The 24,917-nt window shown below is 38.2% G+C and overlaps 2 protein-coding genes across 6 annotated transcripts in view; one reads left to right on the top strand and one right to left on the bottom strand.

Annotated features, from left to right (window-relative positions):
- Positions 1–19,393, top strand: part of LOC104113706 (pre-mRNA-processing protein 40C) — a 33,803-nt gene extending 14,410 nt beyond the window's left edge. For 4 of the 5 annotated variants that reach the window (XM_070199625.1, XM_070199623.1, XM_070199624.1 and 1 more), the window contains exons 10-17: positions 10,359–10,442; positions 12,104–12,283; positions 12,648–12,754; positions 13,946–14,069; positions 15,110–15,253; positions 17,375–17,521; positions 18,009–18,131; positions 18,757–19,393. In XM_070199625.1, coding sequence (XP_070055726.1) covers positions 10,359–10,442; positions 12,104–12,283; positions 12,648–12,754; positions 13,946–14,069; positions 15,110–15,253; positions 17,375–17,521; positions 18,009–18,131; positions 18,757–19,029 — 1,182 coding nt within the window. In that variant the 3' untranslated portion in view covers positions 19,030–19,393. The remainder of the gene's footprint in view (positions 1–10,358; positions 10,443–12,103; positions 12,284–12,647; positions 12,755–13,945; positions 14,070–15,109; positions 15,254–17,374; positions 17,522–18,008; positions 18,132–18,756) is intronic. The other variant, XM_070199626.1, reaches the window with a different exon arrangement.
- Positions 19,394–20,027: 634 nt separating this feature from the next.
- LOC104113794 (uncharacterized) lies at positions 20,028–23,611 on the bottom strand. Its single transcript, XM_009624082.4, has 2 exons — positions 23,268–23,611; positions 20,028–20,408 (listed from the first exon to the last, which is right to left on the bottom strand). The coding sequence occupies exons 1-2, from the start codon at positions 23,532–23,534 to the stop codon at positions 20,229–20,231; spliced, it is 447 nt and encodes a 148-aa protein (XP_009622377.1). The 5' UTR covers positions 23,535–23,611; the 3' UTR covers positions 20,028–20,228.
- Positions 23,612–24,917: the final 1,306 nt, after the last annotated feature.

Below are 24,917 nucleotides of genomic sequence, written 5' to 3'. Positions count from 1 at the left end.
TGGGACGACCATAAATCCTCCTGGCAGAGACAGAGACGAAATTACAATCTTTAATTCAAACGGTCATACTTGATGACTTAATTTGTTGCTTCTGAGTGGAACAAAATGGAAACTATTTACTTTTTGTATCTGCGTGGAAAGGAATGGCCCGGACATTGCCTTATTAAAAAAAGAAGTGATGAATGGACAGAAATGGGATGGTTAGAAATTGTGAGAAATAATACACGGGAAAATTATATTATTGATGTACTTTAACTATAATACAAGCACCCCTATTTATAACAATACACAATACATACTGTATTCCTATTCCATGTGGGACTATGCTTATTTACATATCTATAATATAATCTAACACTCCCCTCAAGCCGGTGCATACAGATCACATGTACCGAGCTTGTTACATATGTAACTAATACGAGGACCAATGAGGTACTTGGTGAAAATATCTAAGCTGATCATTCAACTTCACAAATTTTGTAGTAATATCTCCTGATTCTCTGACGAAATGATAATTAATCTCAACGTGTTCAATTCTCTCATGGAACATCGGATTTGATGCAATATGAAGGGCGTCTTGATTATCGCACACAAGATCCATCTGGTTGATTTCACCAAACTTCAACTCCTTGAGCAACTGTTTGATCCAAACTAGCTAACATGTTGCCATAGCCATTGCTCGATATTTTGCCTCTGCACTAGACCGCGTGACCACATTCTATTTCTTGCTCTGCCAAGACACCAAATTACCTCCTACTAAAACACAATGTCTAGACGTAGAACGTCTATTAGAAGGTGATCCTGCCCAATCAACATTTAAGTATCCAACAATCTGCTCATGGCCTCGATCCTCGAACAATAATTCTTTGCCTAGGGATGACTTTATATACCAGAGAATTTGGACAACTGCATCCCAATGACTATCACAGGGAGAATCCATAAATTAATTTACAACTTTGACAGGAAAGAAAATGTCAGGTCTAGTCACTGTGAGGTAATTTAATTTACCAACCAACCGCCTATATCTCGCAAGATCGCTAAGCGGCTCCCCTTGTCCTGGCAATAGTTTAGAATTTAGATCCATAGGAGTGTCTACGGGTCTACAACCTGTTGTTTCTGTCTCCTCAAGAATGTCTAAGGCATACTTCCGTTGTGAGATCACAATACCTGACCTAGACTAAGCAACCTTAATACCTAGAAAGTATTTTAATCTGCCTAGATTCTTAGTCTTAAAGTGCTGAAAGAGATGTTGCTTCAACTTAGCAATACCCAGTGTTATTAAAAGCGCACGCTTCTCGCTAAAGCGCAGAAGTGAGGCGAGGCGAGGGGTCTGCACTTTTCTGCCCTAAAGCGCGACATCTGTAAATAAGTGCACACTTCAGGCAAAAAAACGAGAAGCAAGGCGAGGCAAAACAACGAGGAAAGCTTGCTTAAGCGAGGTCCAGCGGCTGCCTAGGGTTTTTGTAAAAAAAGTTGCAAATACACTTGTGCACATTTCTTCCAAACACTTCTGCTTCTCTGCTGCAAAGTGAGCGACAACTCTCTTCTTCTCTCAACTGCTGCAAGCCTTCTGACTTCTTCTCTTCTTCTCTCAAGGTAAGTTTCTCTTCTTCTCTTCTCCTTCTTCTCCTTCTTCTCTTCTCTTCCTCTTCTAATTTTCTCTGCCTTACATGCTACTGTTCGGCAAGTGTGAGATTTTTCCAGTGGGTGAGGTTGCTAATATTGATACTTTGTCTCATGTTCTCGGATGCAAGATGGGCTCTCTTCCCACTACTTACCTGGGTCTACCATTGGGCGCTTTGCAAAAGGATACTACGGTTTGGAATCCAGTCATTGAAAGGGTTGAAAAACGATTAGCAGGCTGGCAGAAACGGTATTTGTCAAAAGGCGGTAAGGAAGTGCTTATTAAAAACACTTTGTCGAGTATCCCTACCTATTACTTATCCCTGTTGCAAGCACCTGTGAGCATCACAGAAAAACTGGAGCGGCTTCAAAGGAATTTTCTCTGGGATGCGGCAGATGGAACTAGAAAGTTTCATCTAGTGAATTGGCAGACAGTCACTTCCCCAAAGAAGTGGGGTGGACTTGGAGTAAAAGATCTCAGGGTATTCAACAGAGCTTTGCTGGGGAAGTGGCTGTGGAGATTCGGGGTAGAAGAGCATGCTCTATGGAGGGAGGTCATAGCAGAAAAGTATGATTCCACGGGAGGGGGTTGGAGGACCAAGGCAATCACAACACCGTTCGGGTGTGGCATGTGGAGGAACATCATGAAGAACTGGGAAGCTTTCTATGGCAACATCACTTACAAGGTGGGAGATGAAAGGAGAATCAGCTTTTGGAATCACAGGTGGTGGGGAGAGGCTACTCTGAGGGTCTCTTTCCCCCACGTCTTCAGAGTTTCAAACCAGAAGGAATTGATGGTCCAACAAATTCGCAAGGAGCATGAAGGGGGATAGTATGAGACCTCTCTTTTAGAAAGAACATGCAAGATTGGGAGATTGTGGAGCTCCAAAATTTGTTGGCACTGCTATACGGGCAAGACATGCCCCATCCATCTTATGATTCTTGGAGATGGGGTTTGCGTGGCGATGGCTTGTTCACCGTAAAGTCCTTTTACCAGAGTATGTTGGTGAGAGAGGAGGTTACTTTCCCATACTCATCAATCTGGATTCCTAAGGCGCCCACGAAGGTGTGCTTCTTTGCATGACTAGCAGCGAGGGGAGTGATCTTGACATCTGCGAAAGAGAGGAATTACACATGTTAGTTGGTGCTACATGTGTAAAAGCTCAGGAGAAGAAGTTGATCATCTTATGCTGCATTGCCATGTGTCCTGGGGTTTGTGGAGGGCAATTCTGAATCTTTTTAGTGTTCAATGGGTGATGCCAAACACTGTAAAGGAAATGCTATATAGCTGGGCCGGTTTCCGTAGAAGAAGCGAGCAAAAGGCGTTTAGCTCTCATGTGGTTAGTCTGGGGAGAGAGAAATAGGAAAGTTTTTGAGAGGATTGAGTTTTCGTTTTCACATCTTAGGAATAGTCTTTTATCTTTGATCGCTTTTTGGTGCACACATATAGCCCCTACTTGTGTAGAAGATTGGGCGTCATTTGTAGAGAATCATGTTCTGATGTAAATTCTGTACTTTTTTGTATACTTCTTGTATGCGGTAGTTTTTTCTCCCTTTTGATTAATACAATTTACCTTATCAAAAAAACCATGCTACTGTTCGACGACTACTCTCCTCTTTTCTCTTCTTTTCTATTTTTTTCAGATCTTCTTTTCTCTATTCTGCCCTGTTTTCTATTTTATGTTTCTGCTCTGTTTGTTTTTAAAAAATTTATGCTGTTCACTGTTCGACTCCTCTCCTCTTCTCTCTTATTTTTTCTTCAGTTCTTCTTTTCTCTGTTCTGCCATGTTTTCTATTTTATGCTCCTGCTCTGTATTTTTTTTTAATTTCCGCTGTTCACTATGCTTCTACTCTGTTTTCTGTTGTTTACTGTTCTGCCCTGTTTTAACAGTTCTGTTTTATTTTGGTTGTTGATTGTAGTAAATTCTATCTTATATTCAATGGCATCAAGCCAAAAAAAGATCCGGCTTGGGCGTATGGAGTTGCAATTGGAAGTAGCACAAAAGTGCAATATATCTTTTGTCAAAAATATATAACGGTGGATTACATTGTCACAAGAAACATCTAATTGGTGGTTTTAGAGATGTCAAAGTATGTCCTAAGTGTTCCGGATTCTGTTAAGGAAAAAATGAGAGAGTATGTTGCGAAAAAAAATGAGTTAAAAAATCCAATGAGCCATGGAGCATCTATGGTTAATCTTGTTGATGAAGATAGTCAAATGGATGAGAATGCCTTTGAAGCCAATGATATATCAATGGGGTCGCCTCCCTCAAAATCTCAAAGAAAGAATTCAACACGTGGAAGTGGATCATCTACTGGTAGCAATGTGAAAGGTCCTCTTAATCTTTATTTCTCACAAAAACCAAATGAAAAGAGAAAGGTGACGTTGTTGATTTAGATTCTTGTAGGAAGAGTTTAAGGGAGCGCGTTGTAGAGTTGCTAGGCAGATGTATGATGCGAGGCTCCCTTTCAATTGTGTCAATTACACCGATAGTTTTGGTGAATTCATTGAGGCCGCAGGCCAATATGGGCCAGGAATGAAACCCCTCAACCTATCACGAAGTAAGAGTTCCTTGTTTAAAAAAGGAGGTGGAGAAGACAAACAAGATTGTCGAGGAGCATAAGGTGCAATGGCAAACTTATGGATGTTCCATTATGATGGATAAACGGACAACAAAAAATGGGAAAATGGTCATTAATGTTTTGGTGAATTCTCCAAGAGGTAGTGTGTTTCTTGAATCTTATGATGTTAGTGACTCTTCAACCGATTCCAATAAAATGTACAACTTGTTTGAGAAGACTATATTGAAAGTTGGAAAGGAAAATGTTGTACAAGTTGTTACCGATTACGCAAGTGAGAATAAAAAAGCAAGTGACATGTTGAAGGGAGTGTTCCTGAATTTTTTTTGGACTCCTTGTGCTGCACATTGTATCAACTTGATGTTTGGTGACATTTTCAAGTTAGCCCCATATTCTACAGGTGAACAAGTCTTTCTAGTTTTCTATTTTAACCTTAAGGCGGTCAAGATACATTCTTACATTAGTCAGAGGCCGTTGTTGTTGAACATGATGAGGAGTTACACAAACCAAAGAAATTTGGTGAAATCGGCTAAGACAAGATGCACAACAACTATCATGACTTTGCATAGTTTTTACTTGCAAAAGAAAAACTTGCGAACCTTGTTCATGTCAGCCGAATAGAGTGAGAGTATCTGTGCAAAGGAAGCTCTTGGGAAAGAAGTTGCGAGATATATTGTTGGTCCATATTTTTGGAATGACATTGTTCAAGCACTTAAAGTTGGTAATCCTTTGGTTACTGTACTTCGTTTGGTGGATGGGGAGAGAAAACCACCAATGGAGTACATTTATGAAGCCATGGATAGGGCCAAAGAAGCTATTGAGAAGGCATTTGATCATGATAAGAGGCTTTTTGAGAAACTTTTTGAAATCATTAATGCAAGGTGGACGGATCAACTTCATCAACCTTTGCATGTAGGAGGGCATGTTTTGATCCCCGGGTTCTTTTATACAAATAAAGAGAAGAAAACTTTAGATAAAGAAGTGGGGGTGGGGGGGGGGGTGGGGGTGGGGGTGGAGGGGTATCATGCATGTATTGCGAGGTTGGTGCCAGATGAAGCGATACAAGACAAAATGGGAGAAGAGCTTGGTGAGTATATGCAAGCCGATGGAATACTTGGATTAGCTTCGGCCATTAGAGCCAGAACCAAATTGTCATAAGGTGAGCAAGTTGTTTCAATTGTTTTTACACTTTAGAGCTTTAATTGGGGAAGTGGCTGTGGAGATTCGGGATAGAAGAGCATGCTCTATGAAGGGAGGTCATAGTAGAAAAGTACGATTCCACGGGATGGGGTTGGAGGACCAAGGCAATCACAGCTCCTTTCGGATGTGGCATGTGGAGGAGCATCATGAAGAATTGGGAAGCCTTCAATGGCAACATCACTTACAGGGTGGGAGATGGAAGGAGAATCAGCTTTTGGAATCACAGGTGGTGTGGAGAGGATACTCTGAGGGTCTCTTTTCCCCACGTCTTCAGAGTTTCAAATCAGAAGGAATTGATGGTCCAACAGATTCGCAAGGAGCATGAAGGGGTAGTATGAGACCTCTCATTTAGAAGAAACATGCAAGATTGGGAAATTGCGGAGCTCCAAGATTTGTTGTCACTGCTATATGGGCAAGACAAGCCCCAGCCACCTTGTGATTCTTGGAGATGGGGGTTGCGTGGCGATGGTTTGTTCACCGTAAAGTCTTTTTACCAGAGTATGTTGGTGAGATAGGAGGCCACTTTTCCATATTGCTCGATCTGGATTCCTAAGGCGCCCACGAAGGTGTGCTTTTTTGCATGGTTAGCGGCGAGGGGAGTGATCTTGACTGCTGAAAATCTGCGAAAGCGAGGAATTACACTTGTTAGTTGGTGCTACATGTGTAAAAGCTCAGGGGAAGAAGTTGATCATCTTTTGTTGCATTGCCCTGTGTCCTCGGGTTTGTGGAGGGCAATCCTGAATCTTTTTGGTGTTCAATGGGTGATGCCGAGCACTGTAAAGGAAATGTTATATAGCTGGGCCGAATCCTGTAGAAGAAGAAAGTAAAAGGCGTGGAAGTTCGCCCCGCTAGCTCTCATGTGGATAGTTTGGGGGAGAGAAATAGGAGAGCTTTTGATGGGATTGAGTCTCTTTTTTCACATCTTAAGAATAGTCTTTTATCTTTGATCGCTTTTTGGTGCATTCATATAGCCCCTACTTGTTTAGAAGATTGGACGTCTTTTGTAGAGAATCATGTTTTGATATAAATTCTCTACTTTTTGGTATACTTCTTATATACGGGAGTTTTTTTTTCTCCCTTTTGATTAATACAATTTACCTTATCAAAAACAAAAAAACTTCTAAGTTATTAACTTCTAAAATAATACTTCTACCGATGAATGGTGGATGCAATTTGGTTATGAAGTTCCAAACTTGCAACAATTTGCTATTAGAGTTCAAAGTTTAACTTGTAGTTCATCCAGATGCAAGAGAAATTGGAGCGTTTATGAACATGTGAGAAGCTATATTACATTATTACTAAATTAAAGTGTATCTCAATTGTCCTAAGTCCTCCTCTTAATTACTTTCTACAACTTATGTGCAGATTCATGCTAAGAAGAGGAATAGGCTTGAGCTAAAGAAATTTAATGATATTATTTACTTCTTAATTAAAGAATTGAAACATTCGCTTAATGTGTTATTTTTATTGAGTTCTTGGTCATTTATCTATGCTTATTTAATATTTTTTTATTTAAGTATTAAATTGCGCTTCACATGAAAAAAAGCGCGCGCTTCGCTTTTTTCTGCTTCTCGCTCTCCAAGGCACTAGCAATACCTTCTTGATCATTGCCAGTAATAATAATATTGTCAACATAAACTATCAAATAAATACAGAGATTTGAACCAGAATGCTTATAAAACACAGAGTGATCAGCTTCACTATGAATTATGCCAAACTCCTGAATAATTGTGATGAACTTACTGTACCAGGCTTGATGAGATTGTTTTAGACCATAGAGTGGCTGACGCAATTGACATACCAGGCTACTAGACTTTCATCTGAGCAACAAAACCTGGTGGTTGCTCTATATAAACTTCATCCTCAAGATCACCGTGAAGAAAAGCATTCTTAATGTCCAACTGATAAAGAAGCCAATGGCGAACAACAACCATGGATAGAAATAGACGGATTGATGGTATTTTAGCCACAGGAGAGAAAGTATCGCTGTAATCAAGCCCAAATATCAGAGTATACCCTTTGACAACAAGGCGGGCCTTAAGCCGATCAATTTTTCCATCCGGACCAACCTTGAATGCATCAACCCAGTGACAACAAACAATAGATTTACTAGAAGGAAGAGGAGCAAGCTCCCAAGTACTACTCGCATGTAAAGCAAACATCTCGTCAATCATAGCATGTCGCCATCCTGGATGAGACAGTGCTTCACCTGTAGACTTCGGGATAGAAACAAAGGACAAAGAAGATACAAAAACATAATAGGGCGATGACAAACGATGATAACTTAAACCGACATAATATGGATTAGGATTAAGTGTGGACCGTATACCTTTCTGAAATGCAATCGGTGAACTAGAAGGAGACAAGTTCGCAGTATGAGCAGGGTCAGGTGTAGGACGTGAATCAGCTAGGCCTGATGCTAGGCGTGGACGCGACGATAAGTCAAAAGTGTTGTTCATATGGCTGGGGATCTAGGAGGAGCAACACTAGATTCCTCAATGGTTGGTATGGCTAAGACTTCTGTGGCTGAAGATGTAGAAGGAGCTGTCGTAAACTCCTCAAGAATCGGTATAGGTAAGACCTCAGATATATCAAGGTGGTCAGAAAAGGTAACGTAAAGTCAAGACTCAAAAAATGTGACATCATCTGATACAAGGTACCTACAAAGATAAGGTGAGTAGCAACGATATCCTTTTTGAACTCGAGAATAATCAAGGAAGACACACTTGAGAGCATGAGGAGCTAACTTATCTTTTCCGGAGAGCTAAGTTATGAACAAAACATGTGCTCTCAAACACACGAGGGGAAGATAGTATAAGGGTGACTGAGGAAACAATATTGAGTGCAAAATCTGACTCTGGATGGAAGATGAAGGCATCAGATTAATGAAATAACAAGCTATCAGATCTGCATCGCCCCAAAAACGCAGCAGAATATAGGACTCAATGAGAAGTGTGCGAGCAGTCTCAGTGAGGTGCCTCTTCTTCTCTCTGCTATCCCATTCTGGTGAGGGGTATACGGACAAGATGTCTAATGAATAATTTTTCGAAAAGTCATAACTGCTGAAATTGAGAGGACAAGTATTCTAAGGCATTATCATTGCGAAAGATGCGAATAGAAACGCCAAATTGGTTTTTTATTTCAGCAAAAAAACTCTGGAATATAGTCAGAACTATCTTTCATTAGGAAAATCCAAGTGCATTTTGAGTAATCATCAACGAAACTAACAAAATAACGAAATCTTAAGGCCGACTAGGACCCCATATATAAGAATGAACTTAAAAAACCCTACTCTGCACGACTCTCAACATTACACAAAAAGGTGGCTTGGGTATGTTTCCTAAGTTGACGCGACTCACAATCTATTGTAGACAACAAGGCACCTATCTTCTGAATTTTGGATAAACTCGGATGTCCTAAACGTCTATGAGTTAGGTCTGGAGGATTTGTAACTGGACATGCTGTGGAAGTATTGAGTGAGTCAAGGTAGTGAATGCCTTGTGATTCATGCCCAGTGCCAATCTTCTGTCTTGTACTGCAGTCATGCATAGCAAAAGAGTCATCAATAAAATATATACCATAATGGAGGGCACGAGTCAACCGACTGATAGATGCAAGATTAAAATGACAGCCAGGGACATTAAGAACAAAATCTAAAGTGACAAAGGATAAGGGATTAGCTTGTCCAAGTCCTTTTGCTTTTGTTTGGACTCTGTTGGCTAAAGTAACATTGGGAAGAGACTGTGAATAAACAATATTTGACAATTGACCTATGACCAGAAATATGATTAGAGGTGCCTGAGTCCACGACCCACTGTCCAAGAGCGATAATGTTCTCACGGTTGCTCTGATACTATGTGAGAATGCACGGGAGAAAAATTTATTATTGATATTCTATTAAGCCTTTTACAATAGCCCTATTTATAGCCATACACAATACATATTCTACTCCTATTCCATGTGGACTAGGGTTATTTACATAACTCTCTAACACCAGCAAAACTCTGGTGTGACAATCAAGCTGCACTCCATATTGCGTCAAATCCGGTGTATCATGAAAGAACTAAGCATATTGAGGTTGACTGCCATTTTATTCGTGAGAAGATTCAGGAGAACGTGATACGTTATCCACTGGCTACGTGAAGACATGAGAGCAACCAACTGATTAATTCACAAAGGCGTTGCATGGAATTCGCGTTGATTACCTTCGTAACAAGCCGGGCATGATCAATATCTGTGCTCCAGCTTGAGGGGGAGTGTTACAGAATGAATGTAGACGGAATGAATATAGACATACTTTTATGTAATGTACATAGCTAGCAGAATTATAGGGATTCACAACAGATTTATAGGATCTCCTTTTTTTTATTCTTTCTATAGTTAGGGCTCTATGTACTTGTATATATACTTGTTACTTCTTGCAGTAGTAAACAAGGAGATTGCTCCATTTTCTCTATATTTTACACAATCTGACCGATACTTGGACACAAAACAATTAGTATCTTTTGTATCTTCTCCTTTCTTTCTTTGCAATTCGTTCCATCCAAACATACACTTAGTGAATTCAAAAGAGGTAGTCATTCATTGCAACCACCTAGGTTTTCTTAAGTTATTCTCAAACTTAATCAGAATGGTTGAACTATCATCTGCTGTTGCTTTTTGTGTTTGATATCAAGCCAAGACCTTAAAGTCTTGGGCCCGAAGTGAATGTGAGTGCTAAAAGTACCTGGTTTATACTTTATACTTCTAAATTGATTATAACTTCGGAAAAGTTCAAGGTCCGTTGCCACCCTCCAATGGTTCCTTTATTGTTATTCAGTTAGCTTCTTTGCTGTAAGTACCCTGAAGATGGTTTTGGGCATATCATCATTTTGTCTCTTGCTTTGCAATCGAATCTTTGTCCTGTGAGTCTTGTTTTTTTGGTTCTAAATGTATCCCATGCGTGTGAATTACAGGAGATGCTGAAGGAACGTGGAGTAGCACCATTCTCAAAGTGGGAGAAGGAATTACCGAAGATAGTGTTTGATCCACGCTTTAAGGTTCGTTGAAACTAAAGACTTATGTGGGACTTAGTGGCCTTTTCTTCACCTCCTAAAAGACAGGTTTATCTCTATAAATCGTACATTTCCTACATTGCATGAGCTTATTTTTGTGAATTAACGTCTCTAGTTTGCTGCATCAGCCAACTGAATGTCCTTTTAGCAATATTTGTGCTTCCATCCTCAAGGAATGCAGTGCTTTCTTGGGTTGTATGTGGGGGAATGAATAGCTTAGCTTAGGTACTAGGTGGTTCAGAATTTGGTTTTATTATCCATTTAACTATAAGGTCCTTACTATTCTAACAAAAGCTGTTAGTCATTCAAAGTAGGCAGAATTTCGGTGTGTACAAACCAAAATTTTAAAAGTGAGATTAAAAAGGAGTAGGATATGTGGAGCACAACCTATCTCCAAGAAAGCTACAAGTTACATGAAAAGTTGGCACATTCCCATTCTTTATGGTAGATGAGGCCTACTCACTACCCTTAAAAAAGGTAGCTATGGCCTATTGCTTTAAAAGGATTGGAGGAGGAGGATCCTGGAATTTTTTTAACATTGCATTCTTCCCGAGTAGAGTGTACTCATGTGAAGAAAGTGCATCTCAGTTGTTGCAAATACTATACTAATACATTATTGTCAAAATTTGTGGTTGTAGCCTTGTATGTGTCTCTCTTTCAAACTGATAAACACATCGAGGCTTTTGAATTTTCAAACTGATAATGAATGCATCTTCTTAGTTTCTTGGCGCAAAGTGAAAGATGTACTTAACCAAAAAAAAAAAAGGAAAAAAGAAGGAAAAAAGTGAAAGATGTACATAACATAAGACTTTTTTCCTATGTTGCTTGGACTCTCCGAAAATGTCGATGGTATTTTCGAAGGATCCGACATGGGTGCGGCAGCTATTTTAGAGAGTCCGCGCAACATAGCTTTTTTCTGCTCTAAATAATGAAATTACCTTCTGCTTCTTTAAAGAAGCTCTCAGACATGTATTGTTTGTCTTATTCGAGAAGTACATCTTTACCCTTATAACATGGAAGATGCAATCAGTTGTCAGTTTGCCATAGTCATTTTTCCAAAAGGTCTTTCTGGGATCAAACTAGATCATGCCGTGCACTTTCCCCTGGGCTGATGAGCTTTTTGGTTCTTAGATAAGGAGATTACGACCCATAACTTCAACCACATGGGACACTAACACTCCCCAAACGTCCAGGGCTGGACATTTGTAGCGTGGATAACAAAACATCGAGGCCCAAAATTGGATAAACCTGGGAATCTGGGATAGGGACGGTTTGTCTCTGATATGGTGATACTATGTTAATAAAATGGACCTTAAGCCTAACTCAACCTCAAAAACTAGCTCATGAGGTGAGGGTTGCCTAATACCATATGAGGTGACTACAACCCATATCCTGGACTAATGCGGGACACTAACCAAAATTATGTTGTTTTCATCGATTATCTGCAAGCTAATAACTTTCTGAGATCTTGTCTCTTGTTCTGAGAGTAACTATATGGTCTGTTCATGATGTATGTATTTCCTCTTCCAGGTTCAAAGCTGCCATATAATCATTCATGCACATATCATGTTACCAAGTGTTTTTTCCATCTCTTATTTGTGGTGCTCTCTTCATTGCTTTCCTAAATAGCGGGTCTCCTTGTCCAGGCTATTCCAAGTTACAGTGCTAGAAAAGCTCTGTTTGAGCATTATGTCAAGACACGTGCGGACGAAGAAAGGAAGGAGAAACGGGCAGCACAGAAAGCTGCAGTGGAGGGCTTCAAGCATTTACTGGAAGAAGCAAAGGAGGTTTATCTTGTTACTAAGCGCTCTTTAGTTCTTTCAGATGTAATCTCACAATATTTTTCCACTAGTTCTTCTGTCACAGTTGAATGTCTGTCTAATTTCTACTTGGCATGATTAAAACTTTATTTGTTTAAGGTAGTCAAGTGCCCAATTTCTACTTGGCATGGTTAAAACTTTATTAATTTATGGTTAAAAGGGGAATCTGGGATGGAGATAATAAATCATGAAAGCATCATAAACAGTTTGGTTTAATGTAATAAATGATATAGCTTTCTTTGGAAACGTAAATATTCACTTTAGGGTGAAGGGAGTAAATTGTTTCCAATTAAAGCTGAAATTTTTGTTGGAACATGATCTATAACTTTAGCGGCTTACATTACTTGCTGATTATTTTACTTATGTTCAGGATATCAACGAGGACACTGATTATCAATCATTCAAAAAGAAATGGGGTCATGATCGACGCTTTGAGTCCTTAGATCGAAAGGATAGAGAAGTGCTGCTGAATGAGAGGTATTAGTCAGCTGTTCCAATCTTGGTTTAGATTTACTAGTTCTGGTGTCACTTATTTCCTAATATGTTTTCTGATATTAGCCTTAACAAGTGATTTTTTTCCGAATTTGATGCACCATTTATAGTATTGCCCTTTCCCTAGTTTAGAAAAAGTTAACATCCCCATCCCCCCCCCCCCCCCCCCTTTTTTTTCCTTCTTTTTGATTGTTAAAGATAATGCGTTGAAATATCCAGCAACAAGAATGTGCTGTGAAGCGCTTACAGGGAGAATGCAACTTACTTTCCCTTTTTTTTCAATCATTGGATACTTTATATTATCGTAATCTTTTTGTGATACCATTGCAACTTTTAATTTTGACATTTCAAAAAATCATTCCCTCTTTCCATAGTGGCCATCCTTGTTTTCACATATCTGGAGTCCAATAGTGGTTCTTTTTCCGATTTTGATATATGCAATTTTTTCCTGATTCCCTGCAAATCCAATCAGGCCAAATTTTTTGAGACAGCGAGTAATGAACCAAAGGAATTTTTTGACCTTTGTGGATCACCTTTTACCATTAGGTTGCTTAGTAGCACTCTAAGTAACCTATATGACTTCTTTATGTTAAAGGCTTCAGCAGAATTATTCTATGTTTCTTCTTGGCTTTTACTAATCTTGGTAAGCTTCTGTGTATAATTTTCTCATTATTCCATATATTCTCTTAGAGTCTTCATTTTCCTTATTCCGTTTTCTACGGTTCTGTTTTTTACATTCTCATGGAGAACTCTCTAGCATCCATAATATATTAGTTAAAAGTAACATTTGACCTATATACACGGTATAATTTTTTGGCAAAAGCTGTTCAACTGACCACCTTGGCCATGATACCTTTGCCCCTTGGGGGTGGGGGGGTGTTGCACCATCTTCCCGACTGTTCCACTTTTTCTTTTTTGATGATCTAACGAGTTGGAGTGGTGCGTATACCAAAAGAGATTTCGATGTGAAGTGAACATGTTTTTTGTTTTGGCCCATGCAAGTCTGTGTTGTGACTATGCTCAACCAGTTGAAAACTGATCGCCTTACTTAATCTTTTGATCTTATTTGCTCACTGGCCTTAATTTGTTCTTCACCTTTTGTTTCTAGGATGATTCGATTTCCATTTCTTTTCCTACTGATCTGGTTATTTAGGCAAGAATCTACTTAATGTGTAGGGTGCTTCAGCTTAGGAAGGCAGCTCAAGAAAAAGCTTATGCTGTACGTGCTGCTGCTATATCACAGTTCAAGTCCATGCTTCGGGAACGAGAAGATATTACCTTAAATACACGGTGGTCAAAGGTTGGTTTATATGTTGAGATATGATGCCAAAAAAATATCAATGTAACTAGTTGCCTTTTAGATCTTTTTACTTGCTTGCAAATTGAATGCTTAGTCTGGATTGGCATCTCTATTTAAGATTAAACTTGTAGTATTTATTGTTCAAGTCTAAATAGACTAATATATGAGGCCTACAGCTTTTTAATTTCTCAGTTCTGTTACACTTGATCTTCAATTTAATCTGCTTAACAGACCTCCCTTCATGTTTACTAATACAGTTGGTCATTTCACAAAACTCATGTCATGTTGAACTACAATTGGTTCAAAGTCTACGACGTCATCAAATTTATCACTAATTCCTAAACTTTCTGGAAAAAGAAGTTCGTTATTTCAAATTAAATGTCATGGTTTTATGTTGGGCAATGCCGAAATAATATCTGTCTTTCCTAAACCAGAATGTCTCACCATTTGTTTTATACAATAATCACAAATTTAAGGGTCACACTTCTCACTTCCCCAGTTAATTTCCCTTATTTGGATGTAGCAATTTAATATACCATCCTAGATCAATATTTTTATCTTAGAGGTGAACAGAGGTCAAGCAGGCATCAACCTGAAAGAAAGGGAGTAATGGAATATTAGAAATTAAAAAATCTTGCTATAAGAAAATACACTGGGTTTGTTGTTGTTGCTATATGGAACGAAAATAAAATTCAAATGTCGACATTGCTCCCATTTGAATTAGATGATGAATATCATGTCTGCGAATCAACAAGATAGAAAGATGATTTGTATTTTGGACATTGTTTTATTTTCTCATTCAGCCGCATAATGTCTCTCCTTGAAACCAATGGAAGTTGTCATGCTTACTGCTAAACTTTCCAAAATTTATTTGGTGATATGGTTCTTGAAGTTTCCCATTTCTTAAAATGCTCATTTTGGAGGACATAAATATTTTCCCTTGTGGTTTACTTTAAGCTTTCCTTTTCCCCCTTTACTTGGATAAATGCAATTAACTATATTTTCTCCCTCCCTAAGTTGCAACTTTCTGCTTATTTTAGGTAAAGGATAGCTTAAGAGATGATCCCCGTTATAAGTCTGTTAAGCATGAGGACAGAGAGGCTTTATTCAATGATTATCTATCGGAACTCAAGTCTGCTGAACAGGAAGTTGCACGAATTGCAAAAGCAAAACATGATGAAGAGGTGAGAATACTCTTATTTCCATCTTTGGGGCCTTACTTTTCTTTGTTTTAAGATTTCTTGTTACTTGCCTTTTTTGTTTGTATCAATATTGATTAGATACTCCAAAGGTATCATAATGATATCTTTTTTTTTTTTTGTGGGGGGGGGGGGGGGGGGGTTGGCAGTTAGATACCTCTTAACTTTTTTTCTAATATAGGGCTTTCATATTAAAGAAGTGGGGCAACCCAGTGCACAAAGCATTTCTCGTTCACGCGGGATCCCCGGAAGGGCCGTACCCTAATGGGTATAATGTAGACATCCTACCCTACTGTGGTCTAGAAAACTAGATGGACTGATGTCAATCTGAGATTTATTTTCTGTGCATATGTTATTTTTTTTTATTTTTTTTTTTTTGATGAGGAATTTTCTGTGCATATGCATTGCAGTAGGTTTTTCCTTTTTTATTTGTGAATAAATTTGAATGTTCTTGGTACAAGCTTGACAAGTGAACCTTAGACCTGAATGGTTTTGTCTATTTAGTTTCTTTTTTGATGAAGTTTAGTCTAGTTAGTTTTTATTGTGACAACTCCACCTTTTTCAGTTTTGCAAAGCATAGCTGGTCTCAAGTCCGGTTGAAAAGGAAGGGTTGTAGTAGGTTGACTCTCATTGTAAAAATTTTCAAATAAGAGGATATAGATGAACCCAACTAGAAGCTTTATTTTCCAGTCCCTTTCCAAATTGGGATTTGCCTCTTCCAAAGCTTGCCAACTTAGAAGCTTTGCCAGTCCTCTTAACCCGCTCTTATCAATCCGCCCTCCATCACACATCACAAATTTTGTTTTATCTTTCACACTTTCCGTGTTCACTTTCAAGTCAATTTGGAAGTACCAGCATAGAACTATCTCCCTTCTTCCCTTGACTTCATCAGCCAATCAATATGCCACTAAATCATTAAGCTGCGGCATAAAGCTGTCAGCCCCTTCAACTTTTTGAATTTTGTTAGCTCCCTGGTCTTAGCTTAGTCACTCATGTACTGGAGCTTACCCTCTTTTGTAACTCTTTTGCTATTTGGCATCCTCCTGATGCACGCTCATCAATGGTATCATTTTACTTCATCAAAAAAAATCTGTCAGCCCCTTCAAAGTAATTCGATAGCCAAATCATTATGCAATGATCTCAGGATAAAAAATAAAAGCTTTCTTGTAGCTGAAATTAAGGTGAGATTTATGTTTTTACCATTGAATCCACATGCACTGAGTTCCTCAAGAAACTTCGCACATCCAATATGAACATATCTAGATAAAATAGATCTTGAACCTAACTCAACTCCAAAAGTTAGGTCATGAGAGGATTACCCAAAACCACATAAAGAGACAACAGCCCATACCGACTCTAACTTCCCTGCACGCCTGGACCAGACATCTAGAACATGGATAACATAACGGGGGAGCCTAACATATGGCAAAGTCAAACCGAGAGTAGGGACTTTTGGCTCTAATACCATGTAAAGAAAATAGACCTTGAACTTAATCCATATTAGCTCAAAAGGTCGAGGATTGTGCAGGACAATATAAGACAATAGCCCATACTCTAAAGCAATGTGGGACTCTAACAAACTCTAACAAGGCCTACTCGGTCATTGTTAACCATTTATAGAGTCCCACTTCTCACCTCCTCGTGTACTTATATCTCTAACCGATTACTTTTATAAAGTGTATGGAGCTATAGAATACTAACTTATCCCCTTAACTTCAAATCTCGTCAGTAAAGTGATCATTATAAAGGAAAGTAGTTCAAACAAAAAATACACATTAATCAGCATAAATCACCCATTTTAGTAGCTTAATCATGTCTATTTGTCTTTATTCACTGATTGCCTCTTCCCTCTGCTGATCCGAGCCACTGTCTTTGTGCCTCCAACTAAGGTTTCCTGCTGATTCTCCCTATTAAATAATCCTGGTAGAAAACTAAAAACACTGTGCTTTGTGATTTTAATGCATTTACTTATTTCATCTGTATGTCTGTATTTGGTCTGAAGTTTTGGCAAATTTAGAATGTAGTACGCCAGGTTCTGTTTGATTCTACATTTTGGTGTGATTGTTCAGTTGAAGGCGTTAATGGTGTTCTGCTTGACGCTTTTAGGAGAAATTGAAGGAAAGAGAACGAGCTTTGCGAAAACGTAAAGAAAGAGAAGAGCAAGAAGTGGAGAGGGTGCGGTCGAAAGCTCGTAGAAAGGAAGCTGTTGAATCCTATCAAGCTTTGCTGGTTGAAATAATTAAAGATCCTCAGGTATTATCTTGTAGAGACCCCAAAAATATTACAAGGACATATCTTAGAACATATGTCATGGATCATATTCCATTACTTGATTAGACAGTTTTAGATAGTTCCAGAAGATCCGCCTCATCTTTATTCAGAAACAATAAAATTTGAAAGAACTTTGTTTGGTGGAAAGAGTACTATCCATCTTTACAGGAGGTGCTTAGCTTCTCGGAAGAGCTTATTTTGTGTAATTACCTGTTCTGTGCAGCACGTGGTTATAATTGGTCTTTAAACTTGCAGTAAATAGGATTTCCCCCTTGGTGCTCATCAGATGATATTTTATTTAACTTTAAAAATTCTTGTCTTTTGGCTTTACCTCTACTGATGAAGTATGGAAGGATTGTGTTTATTATGTGGTAGAATTGTTGAAAAGGTTATTCCTTTTTATTTTCTGGATGGTACTTGTTTTCAGTTTATCTTCAAATTGTTGAGATATCTTTCTCTTGCTCCTAAGGCATCTTGGACAGAGTCAAAACCTAAATTAGAGAAAGATCCCCAAGGACGTGCAGCTAATCCTCATTTGGATCAGTCTGACTTGGAAAAGCTCTTTCGAGAACATGTGAAGATATTGTATGAGGTAAGATGACTACTGATGGTCTTTTTAAAGTTATGTAATCCTTGTTATCTGTTTTTTACCCTTAATGATATGCTTTTTTAGCCACAAAAGTCTCCTGGCATGTTTAAGACCACAAGTTCGATAAGCCAAGTCTTCTTTCTAAAATTCCGTATCTAGTCAAACTACGCACATAGCAACAGGGGAGTATAAGTTAAGTGTTAACTTAAGTATATTGAAAGTGAATGTAATATAGTTTGTTATAATTGATGCTCCTAGTGGTTTTTATACAATAGCAGATAAGAAATTGTCGGTATTTTTTTGAAGAACTACATCTAAGCAACAATCTTTTAGAAAAACTTTATTTGCTGGCTGCCAAAGCCCTGTACTGACATTCTTTCTTCACTTGTTTTTCCTTTCCAAATCTTGTTTGATTTTGACTGCAATGAGGATGCCTTATTGGTGTTCAAGTACCTAAGATCTACCAAAGAGAAAAATGTCATATGGGCCCCTCATAGTTACTAGCAGTTTGCATCATTTAAATGAGTTGTACCTTTGTTTGTCCTTCTCACGCAGTTTATGTACTTCCTTATTTATCAAGTACATGGTTTTCCTTTTTTATTCTCATACTATGTATTTTGATTTTCAGCGGAGCGCACAGGAGTTTAAAGCTTTACTAGCCGAGGTTATAACTGTTGAAGCTTGTTCACGAGAAACAGAAGATGGTAAAACAGTTGCAAACTCTTGGTCAACAGCCAAACTTCTTCTCAAAGCCGATCCCAGGTACTCAAAAATGCCTAGAAAAGATAGGGAATCCTTATGGCGCCGATATGTTGAAGATATTCAACGGAGGCAAAAGTCAGCACTCGATGAAGGAGATAAAGCAAGAAGTAAAGGATCTTCTGGTTCAAGAAGGAGATAAAGCAAGAGACAGAAGCTGTAGTAATCCTCAAGTATTTCGCATGATCAAAGGAAGCTGAGAAAAGACAGTTTTCTCAGGACACTTGTTTTTTAAGAGGGTATGAAGCAGAGTACTCTCTGCCAGTTCGTGGGCAGTTCATGTATCATTTTGAAGCCAGTGTCCAGAACTTATTTTTGTCAAATCTGATAATTCCTTGCTCTCTCATACCTAGGTGATTATGTAGTAGATTTGATTTCTTCTAATTTTATGTATTCTAGCATTTCAGTTCGCAGCCATTTTTCTTGTCCGTAATTTGTCCTGATTGCTTTTAGTGTCGAGCAATAGTTTTACTTCTTGTGTTGAGCAATAGTTCAATTCCTTGGAATCGAGTTTCAGTTTGAAGTGTGTGATTTTGTATTTTTAATTGAAGCTGCGGTAGAAACTAGGTTCTTTACATCCAGTTTCATAAACCATTTCATACTTTAACAAAGAACAAGGAAAAGAGATCTTTTATTTGAATTGGTTTTCTTTTTCATTAAACTTTCGTCTCGCAATAACTGGAACTACCAACTGCAAGCAGCAGTCCCTTCAGTGTCTCAAAGTTATATCCCAATTTTACCTGATAGTTGCGTTTTTCTCTCATAATGGATCTCATCTAAATGGATATATCAACTGAGTCAAGTAGAAAAATTAGTTGTTTATATGGTGGACAGTCGGAGAGAGCAAAATGCTAGGTGTTTTGAAGATAACAGAAACTTAATCCAGAAGACCAAGATGAACTGTTTGCTTTTGTTTCATTTTTGGTGTAAACAGAATGCCGAAACAGTGTTAGAACTCAGACTTCCTTTAAGAATAGGAAGGGATATTCTGCAGGTACTTTGTAAATATTTTTGACAGCACCTCCTTGTTCCATATTTTTCAAGTCAAGAACTACCCATAGCATCAACTCAATGTACAATATGAATAGAGCCAACATACATATGATGCAGCGAGTAGGCTAAGAATAGTAAATGCGAGTCTCGTTGAAACAAAGATTACATTGCACTACTGATTGTCCTGATAGTAGACTGTATTACAAAATTTTGAAGTCGAGAACTCTTCGTGCCATTAATTCTATCTAGAACATGGCCTAGGGCCAGTGCATATAAGCCGCAACAGCTAAGATGACAATAGTAGACGCATGCCTGACTTGTTGGAACAAATTCATCAGATTGCAGCTACTACTCATCTGGTTTATCTGGATTTTCTTTCTCAGGATCTTCCTCTTCCTCTTTCTTTTCTTCTTCTTCCTCATCCTCTTCCGGAGGATCAGCTGGCAGAGGAGGTGGCAAGGGAGTTTTCATGGGACTGAATTGGGGAAAGATATCCGGTCTTCGTCCGGGCTTGGGCCTTTCCCATTCCTGTCAATAAACATGTTTCATCAAAATGCTTTGGATGGTACTATTCTAGAAAGCACAACGCAGTATCAGCTCAAACTCCTCTGGTAGCATATTGCAAAAAGGTTGTTAATGAGGACCATCAAAATTTCCACAAAGACATGTCTAAGGGCTTTTTTAGAAACTACTAGAAATAACAAATGAAAGACCAAAGTCGTATTAAATCTTTGTCTCTGTTAACTAACTAAGAACCCACCTGGTGTGAACACATTTGGTGGTTGTATAAAGGCAGCTAACCGACCCAAATGGAAATATGACTCCATGAGAATATAAATACCAAAGAATCCAGAAGCTTTCTTTAAAACAAAAGAAGGAAAAAAAAGGGTCCGGAAGCTTTCTCCATCATACAGGATTTATGGCTGGAAGATCATGTCTCTTCCTTTCTGTTTATACTTTTTATGGAAGCATTGGGCAGGATGATAGACAATTTTGTGGCCCTAAGGTTAAAGTCGCTATTGTGTGGAGCAAATATGGACCAGTCACTAACTATTTCACAAGCTCTTTTATCAATGACACAATGAAAGGCTTTGCCGCTAAGAAAGATTAATTGACTATTCGATATATGAAGCAAATCAGGTCTGCATATTAATTGGACAAAGAGTGACTTATACAAAAGAAATTACATATACATGGACAAAGTGTTCTCTCTATAGTACCAGATTCATGACATATAAAGGTTAGCTACTTGGAAGAGACAATACCTCTTAATAAGAGGATGAGCACTCTCCTAAAATAATGGCCATGGAGGTTTAGAAAGAATGAAAAAGGCTATGGAGAGATGTCGCTAGACCCACTTATCGTGCAAAACAAAGGAGAGATAGAGAGAGATGTCACTGCAAACAAGTAAGGGCTCCACAAAGGCCAGTGGTTGACAAATCGAGCGAGCGATCATGTTGAGTAGCCTATGAAGCAGATTGCAATATGTAAATCTACTAACCTCCCCTTCCCTCCACCTAAGTCCGACGGCCTCCCCTATCCCTCCTTCCAATCATTTATCTTATCATGAAAGAAAAAGAAACCCCTCCTTCAAATCATGTTCTCCATTGGAGTAGTGCGTCCAATGGAGGAGCAAAAGAGAATCAGCTGACTAGCAGAGTTACTGAGGGAAAGGAGTGCTACAGATGTGGACTTGGGAGAGCTGCCAAAATTATTCTGCTTCTCTTTTTTTTTCTCCTTAGTCTCTTGGTAGCACTTTTTTCCCCCTTACTCTCTTGATAGCCACTTTGAGGACTAAAAGAGAAATCTGAAGGAGCTATAATAGATCGGAGGCTAAATAAAGACAATGAGGGCCCCTCTTTTTTTTTGGGTGGGGGTGGGTAGGGGTATCTTTTCCTCAGACCAAGACTACTTCACTCACTGGATATCATTTCACACACTGGAACTGGAAATGGGTAAGGAGAGGGGGATTGAACTACATATATCTGATACCTGACTTTCTCGGCATGAGAAGTTAACCATATAGGTCGACAACCTTTATTCTAATTTGTTTCGACCAGGCCTAATAGAAGAACAGCTCTCTTGAAAACTGAGTGACTGACTAGTCAAACAAAGGGATTAACTATCTTTTATGAGGGCAGGGGGAGTATAGGTTGGCATGAAAGGATAACTTGGTAGTTTGAGAGTATTTGCCAATTTATTCATCTAACGAGTAATAATCATTTGAGCTGAAATTACCAATTATTATAGTAACTCATTCTCTTTTAGTCTTCCAATTAAATGTTGTACTTTTTTCACATCCCAAACTGTAAATTTCAAATAATTACTACTTAGACATTTGCAAAATTTAATTCATCCAAACCAAACAATTGTTCACACTTAAAAACCAAAAACTATGACTAGATTAAACTATACTTTTTACCTCCTAATCATAGGTTTTAACCTTTATCACGACCAAATTGCAACTTCAAGAAATTGCTATTTTCTAATAGGATTTGACACTTTGATTGCATTATCACAATCAATGTTTTAAAAGACGTTTTCGGGGCGAGCCCCGAGGCGATGGTGTGGGGCGAACTCCATTCTCCTTCATAGGAGCAAGTTCAAAATTCAAATTGCAGGTTAATCATCCTTTTTGTTCCTCCATGTAGAAAACTTTATTCTTTTAGACTCAAGTTACTTGTGCTTGTAAGTAGCGTATAATAGATTGTTTTGACTAGTTTTTTGTGGGAATGGAGCGCGCGCGCGCGCAAACACACATATACATATATACATATATATTTCACATATTTATAGTTTTCTTCAATTTTTATGCAATTTTACCTGTTTATAAATATTTACCGTCATTATATTATTTTATAAAATATTAAAAATTTAATACCTATGGGGCTTACGCCCCGTGCCTCGGGGCTTAAGCCTCGCTGATTGTGAAAGATTGTGTGTTAAATGACCAAAGGCGTGGGCGTAAGGCGAGGCGTTTTACATCACAACAATCTGTCTTATTTTCAAGAATACATCTATAACTACATCTATAACAACAATCTTTCACACTAAAATGACCAAAAACTATAACTAGATTAAACAAAGAGTTAAGTCATATACACTGGCAATGTAAGGAAGCTTACAACACATAATCTGTCTTATTTTCAAGAATACATATCCTACATATTAAGGAGGCTTACCTGTAGATATCAGTTTTGCACTGACACTGTATATAACTTGAACTTTTTATCTTCTACATATAATAGGTTTTAAACTTATCCCAAACTAAACTGCAATTCCGAATAGCTGATATTATCTAAAAAATAACACTTTCTATTTTCAGATAGAATAGCACAGCTGAATTGAAGTTAAATAACCAGAAAAAGGAGTTTTTGAAGTGCTTACGATAGGGAAATCGAGAGGAGAACGGCGAGTCATCTTCTCTTCTTCCGGTGCCATACGTATGATTTGTGAACTCCGGCGAGAGGACGATAGCGATGTCCGTCTCACAAACGGCATAAAAGCGACGGCTAGTGGCGTTGGGCCGGTGAGCCGGCCACTGGATGATGCAAACGACGATGTCGACGACGGTGAACCGGAGCGGTTCAACATCGCCGCCGTACGTGGCGGCGGAGAAGATAACGACGGCATAACAACGGAGGATAACGCCATTGGAGTTGCGATACAGACCCTTCCTCTCTTCTTCAGCGTATTGGGCTTTGTGAGGCCGAGAATTCTTTAACACTAGGCCCATCGAAGTTTATATAGGTACCACTTCATGGGGAAAGTGCACAAATAGCCTATTTCCGGTTAAAAAGTATTTACAAGTTTAGCCACTTTGTGGTAAGCAAATTAATAATTGGACAAAAATATAATCTTACTAAACGAGAATGAACTTCAAACCCATCTGAAGTTTGCGGACATAGCATACAGAAAAAGAAGCAAAGATATGTTAAATTTACAAGGAAAAAAAAAAGAATCTGAAAAGGAGAAAAAACTAATCCAAAGCATATCTCATATGCAAATTGATTTCAACAATTAAGCCTCCACACTTGTGAACTGCAATTTATATTTCATGCTACTCATTCCATTATTAAATGTTTAAAATATTTGACCAATTTTGCTTTTCAATAATTTTACAACTATCTACAATTCTAGTTCATTAAATAATACAAAGTTTATACTTTGATGCAATATTTCTTTTATTACCATTTCAACCACTAATTTTACAGTTTGCCTATCGTTATTGATATAATATATAAAATGCTCGTGAGGAAACAAAAAATATACAGAATGGCCGAAAGAAAGTGTAGAATTTATCTGATGCAAAGAGTGCAGTTGAAATGATGTGCAAAAGGTGGCTACTTCCTAGAAGGTAGACGGCTTGCAAAAATATTTGGAAGGTTTTAATGATAAATGTTCTTTATTTCTAAACTATAGATCTCGAGTTTAAGTTGGAAATATAGTCATCTTCTCCGGGAACCCTTCCATAATATTTTTTTTACGATGCGGATTCAAATTAATCGGATGAATAAGTTTCGGACACCAAATGTAAAAAAGCTAAACATTGTGCTAGCTAAGCTATAATCTATGTAACTAGCTTGCCTGCTATAGTAAATAGAGACATGCAGAATTTTATGGAATTAAGTCCATATAAAATTTGGATTATTTTCCATTTGTTTATTCCATGAGGAGCAAAATTTCACAAATTGCATCATAAATGATGCCATGTGATTAAGGGTGTTTATCGGGCGGATCAGACGGATAATTATGCTTAACAATTTGGCTTATTAGTTATCGGATTATAAATGTAGTAATCTGCTAGCCATCCAATAAGACAACGGACGGATTGGTATCGGATTAACGATTATATGACGGTTTATCGGCTAAACTAACAAGCACAAAACACACACTTAAATTGTGCTCGCTAGTCAAAGATAGTATAGTATAATATTGTGTCCACAAGAATTGGATTTAAACAATATTATCGTAGTTTGTAGCTCGATTGCTATTCAGGAGGATCAACAGTTGAGATTTATACAATTAAGAATTAAA

Source organism: Nicotiana tomentosiformis, chromosome 4, assembly GCF_000390325.3.
Source record: "Nicotiana tomentosiformis chromosome 4, ASM39032v3, whole genome shotgun sequence".
Taxonomy (NCBI): domain Eukaryota; kingdom Viridiplantae; phylum Streptophyta; class Magnoliopsida; order Solanales; family Solanaceae; genus Nicotiana; species Nicotiana tomentosiformis.
This window is presented reverse-complemented; position numbering and strand designations above follow the sequence as displayed.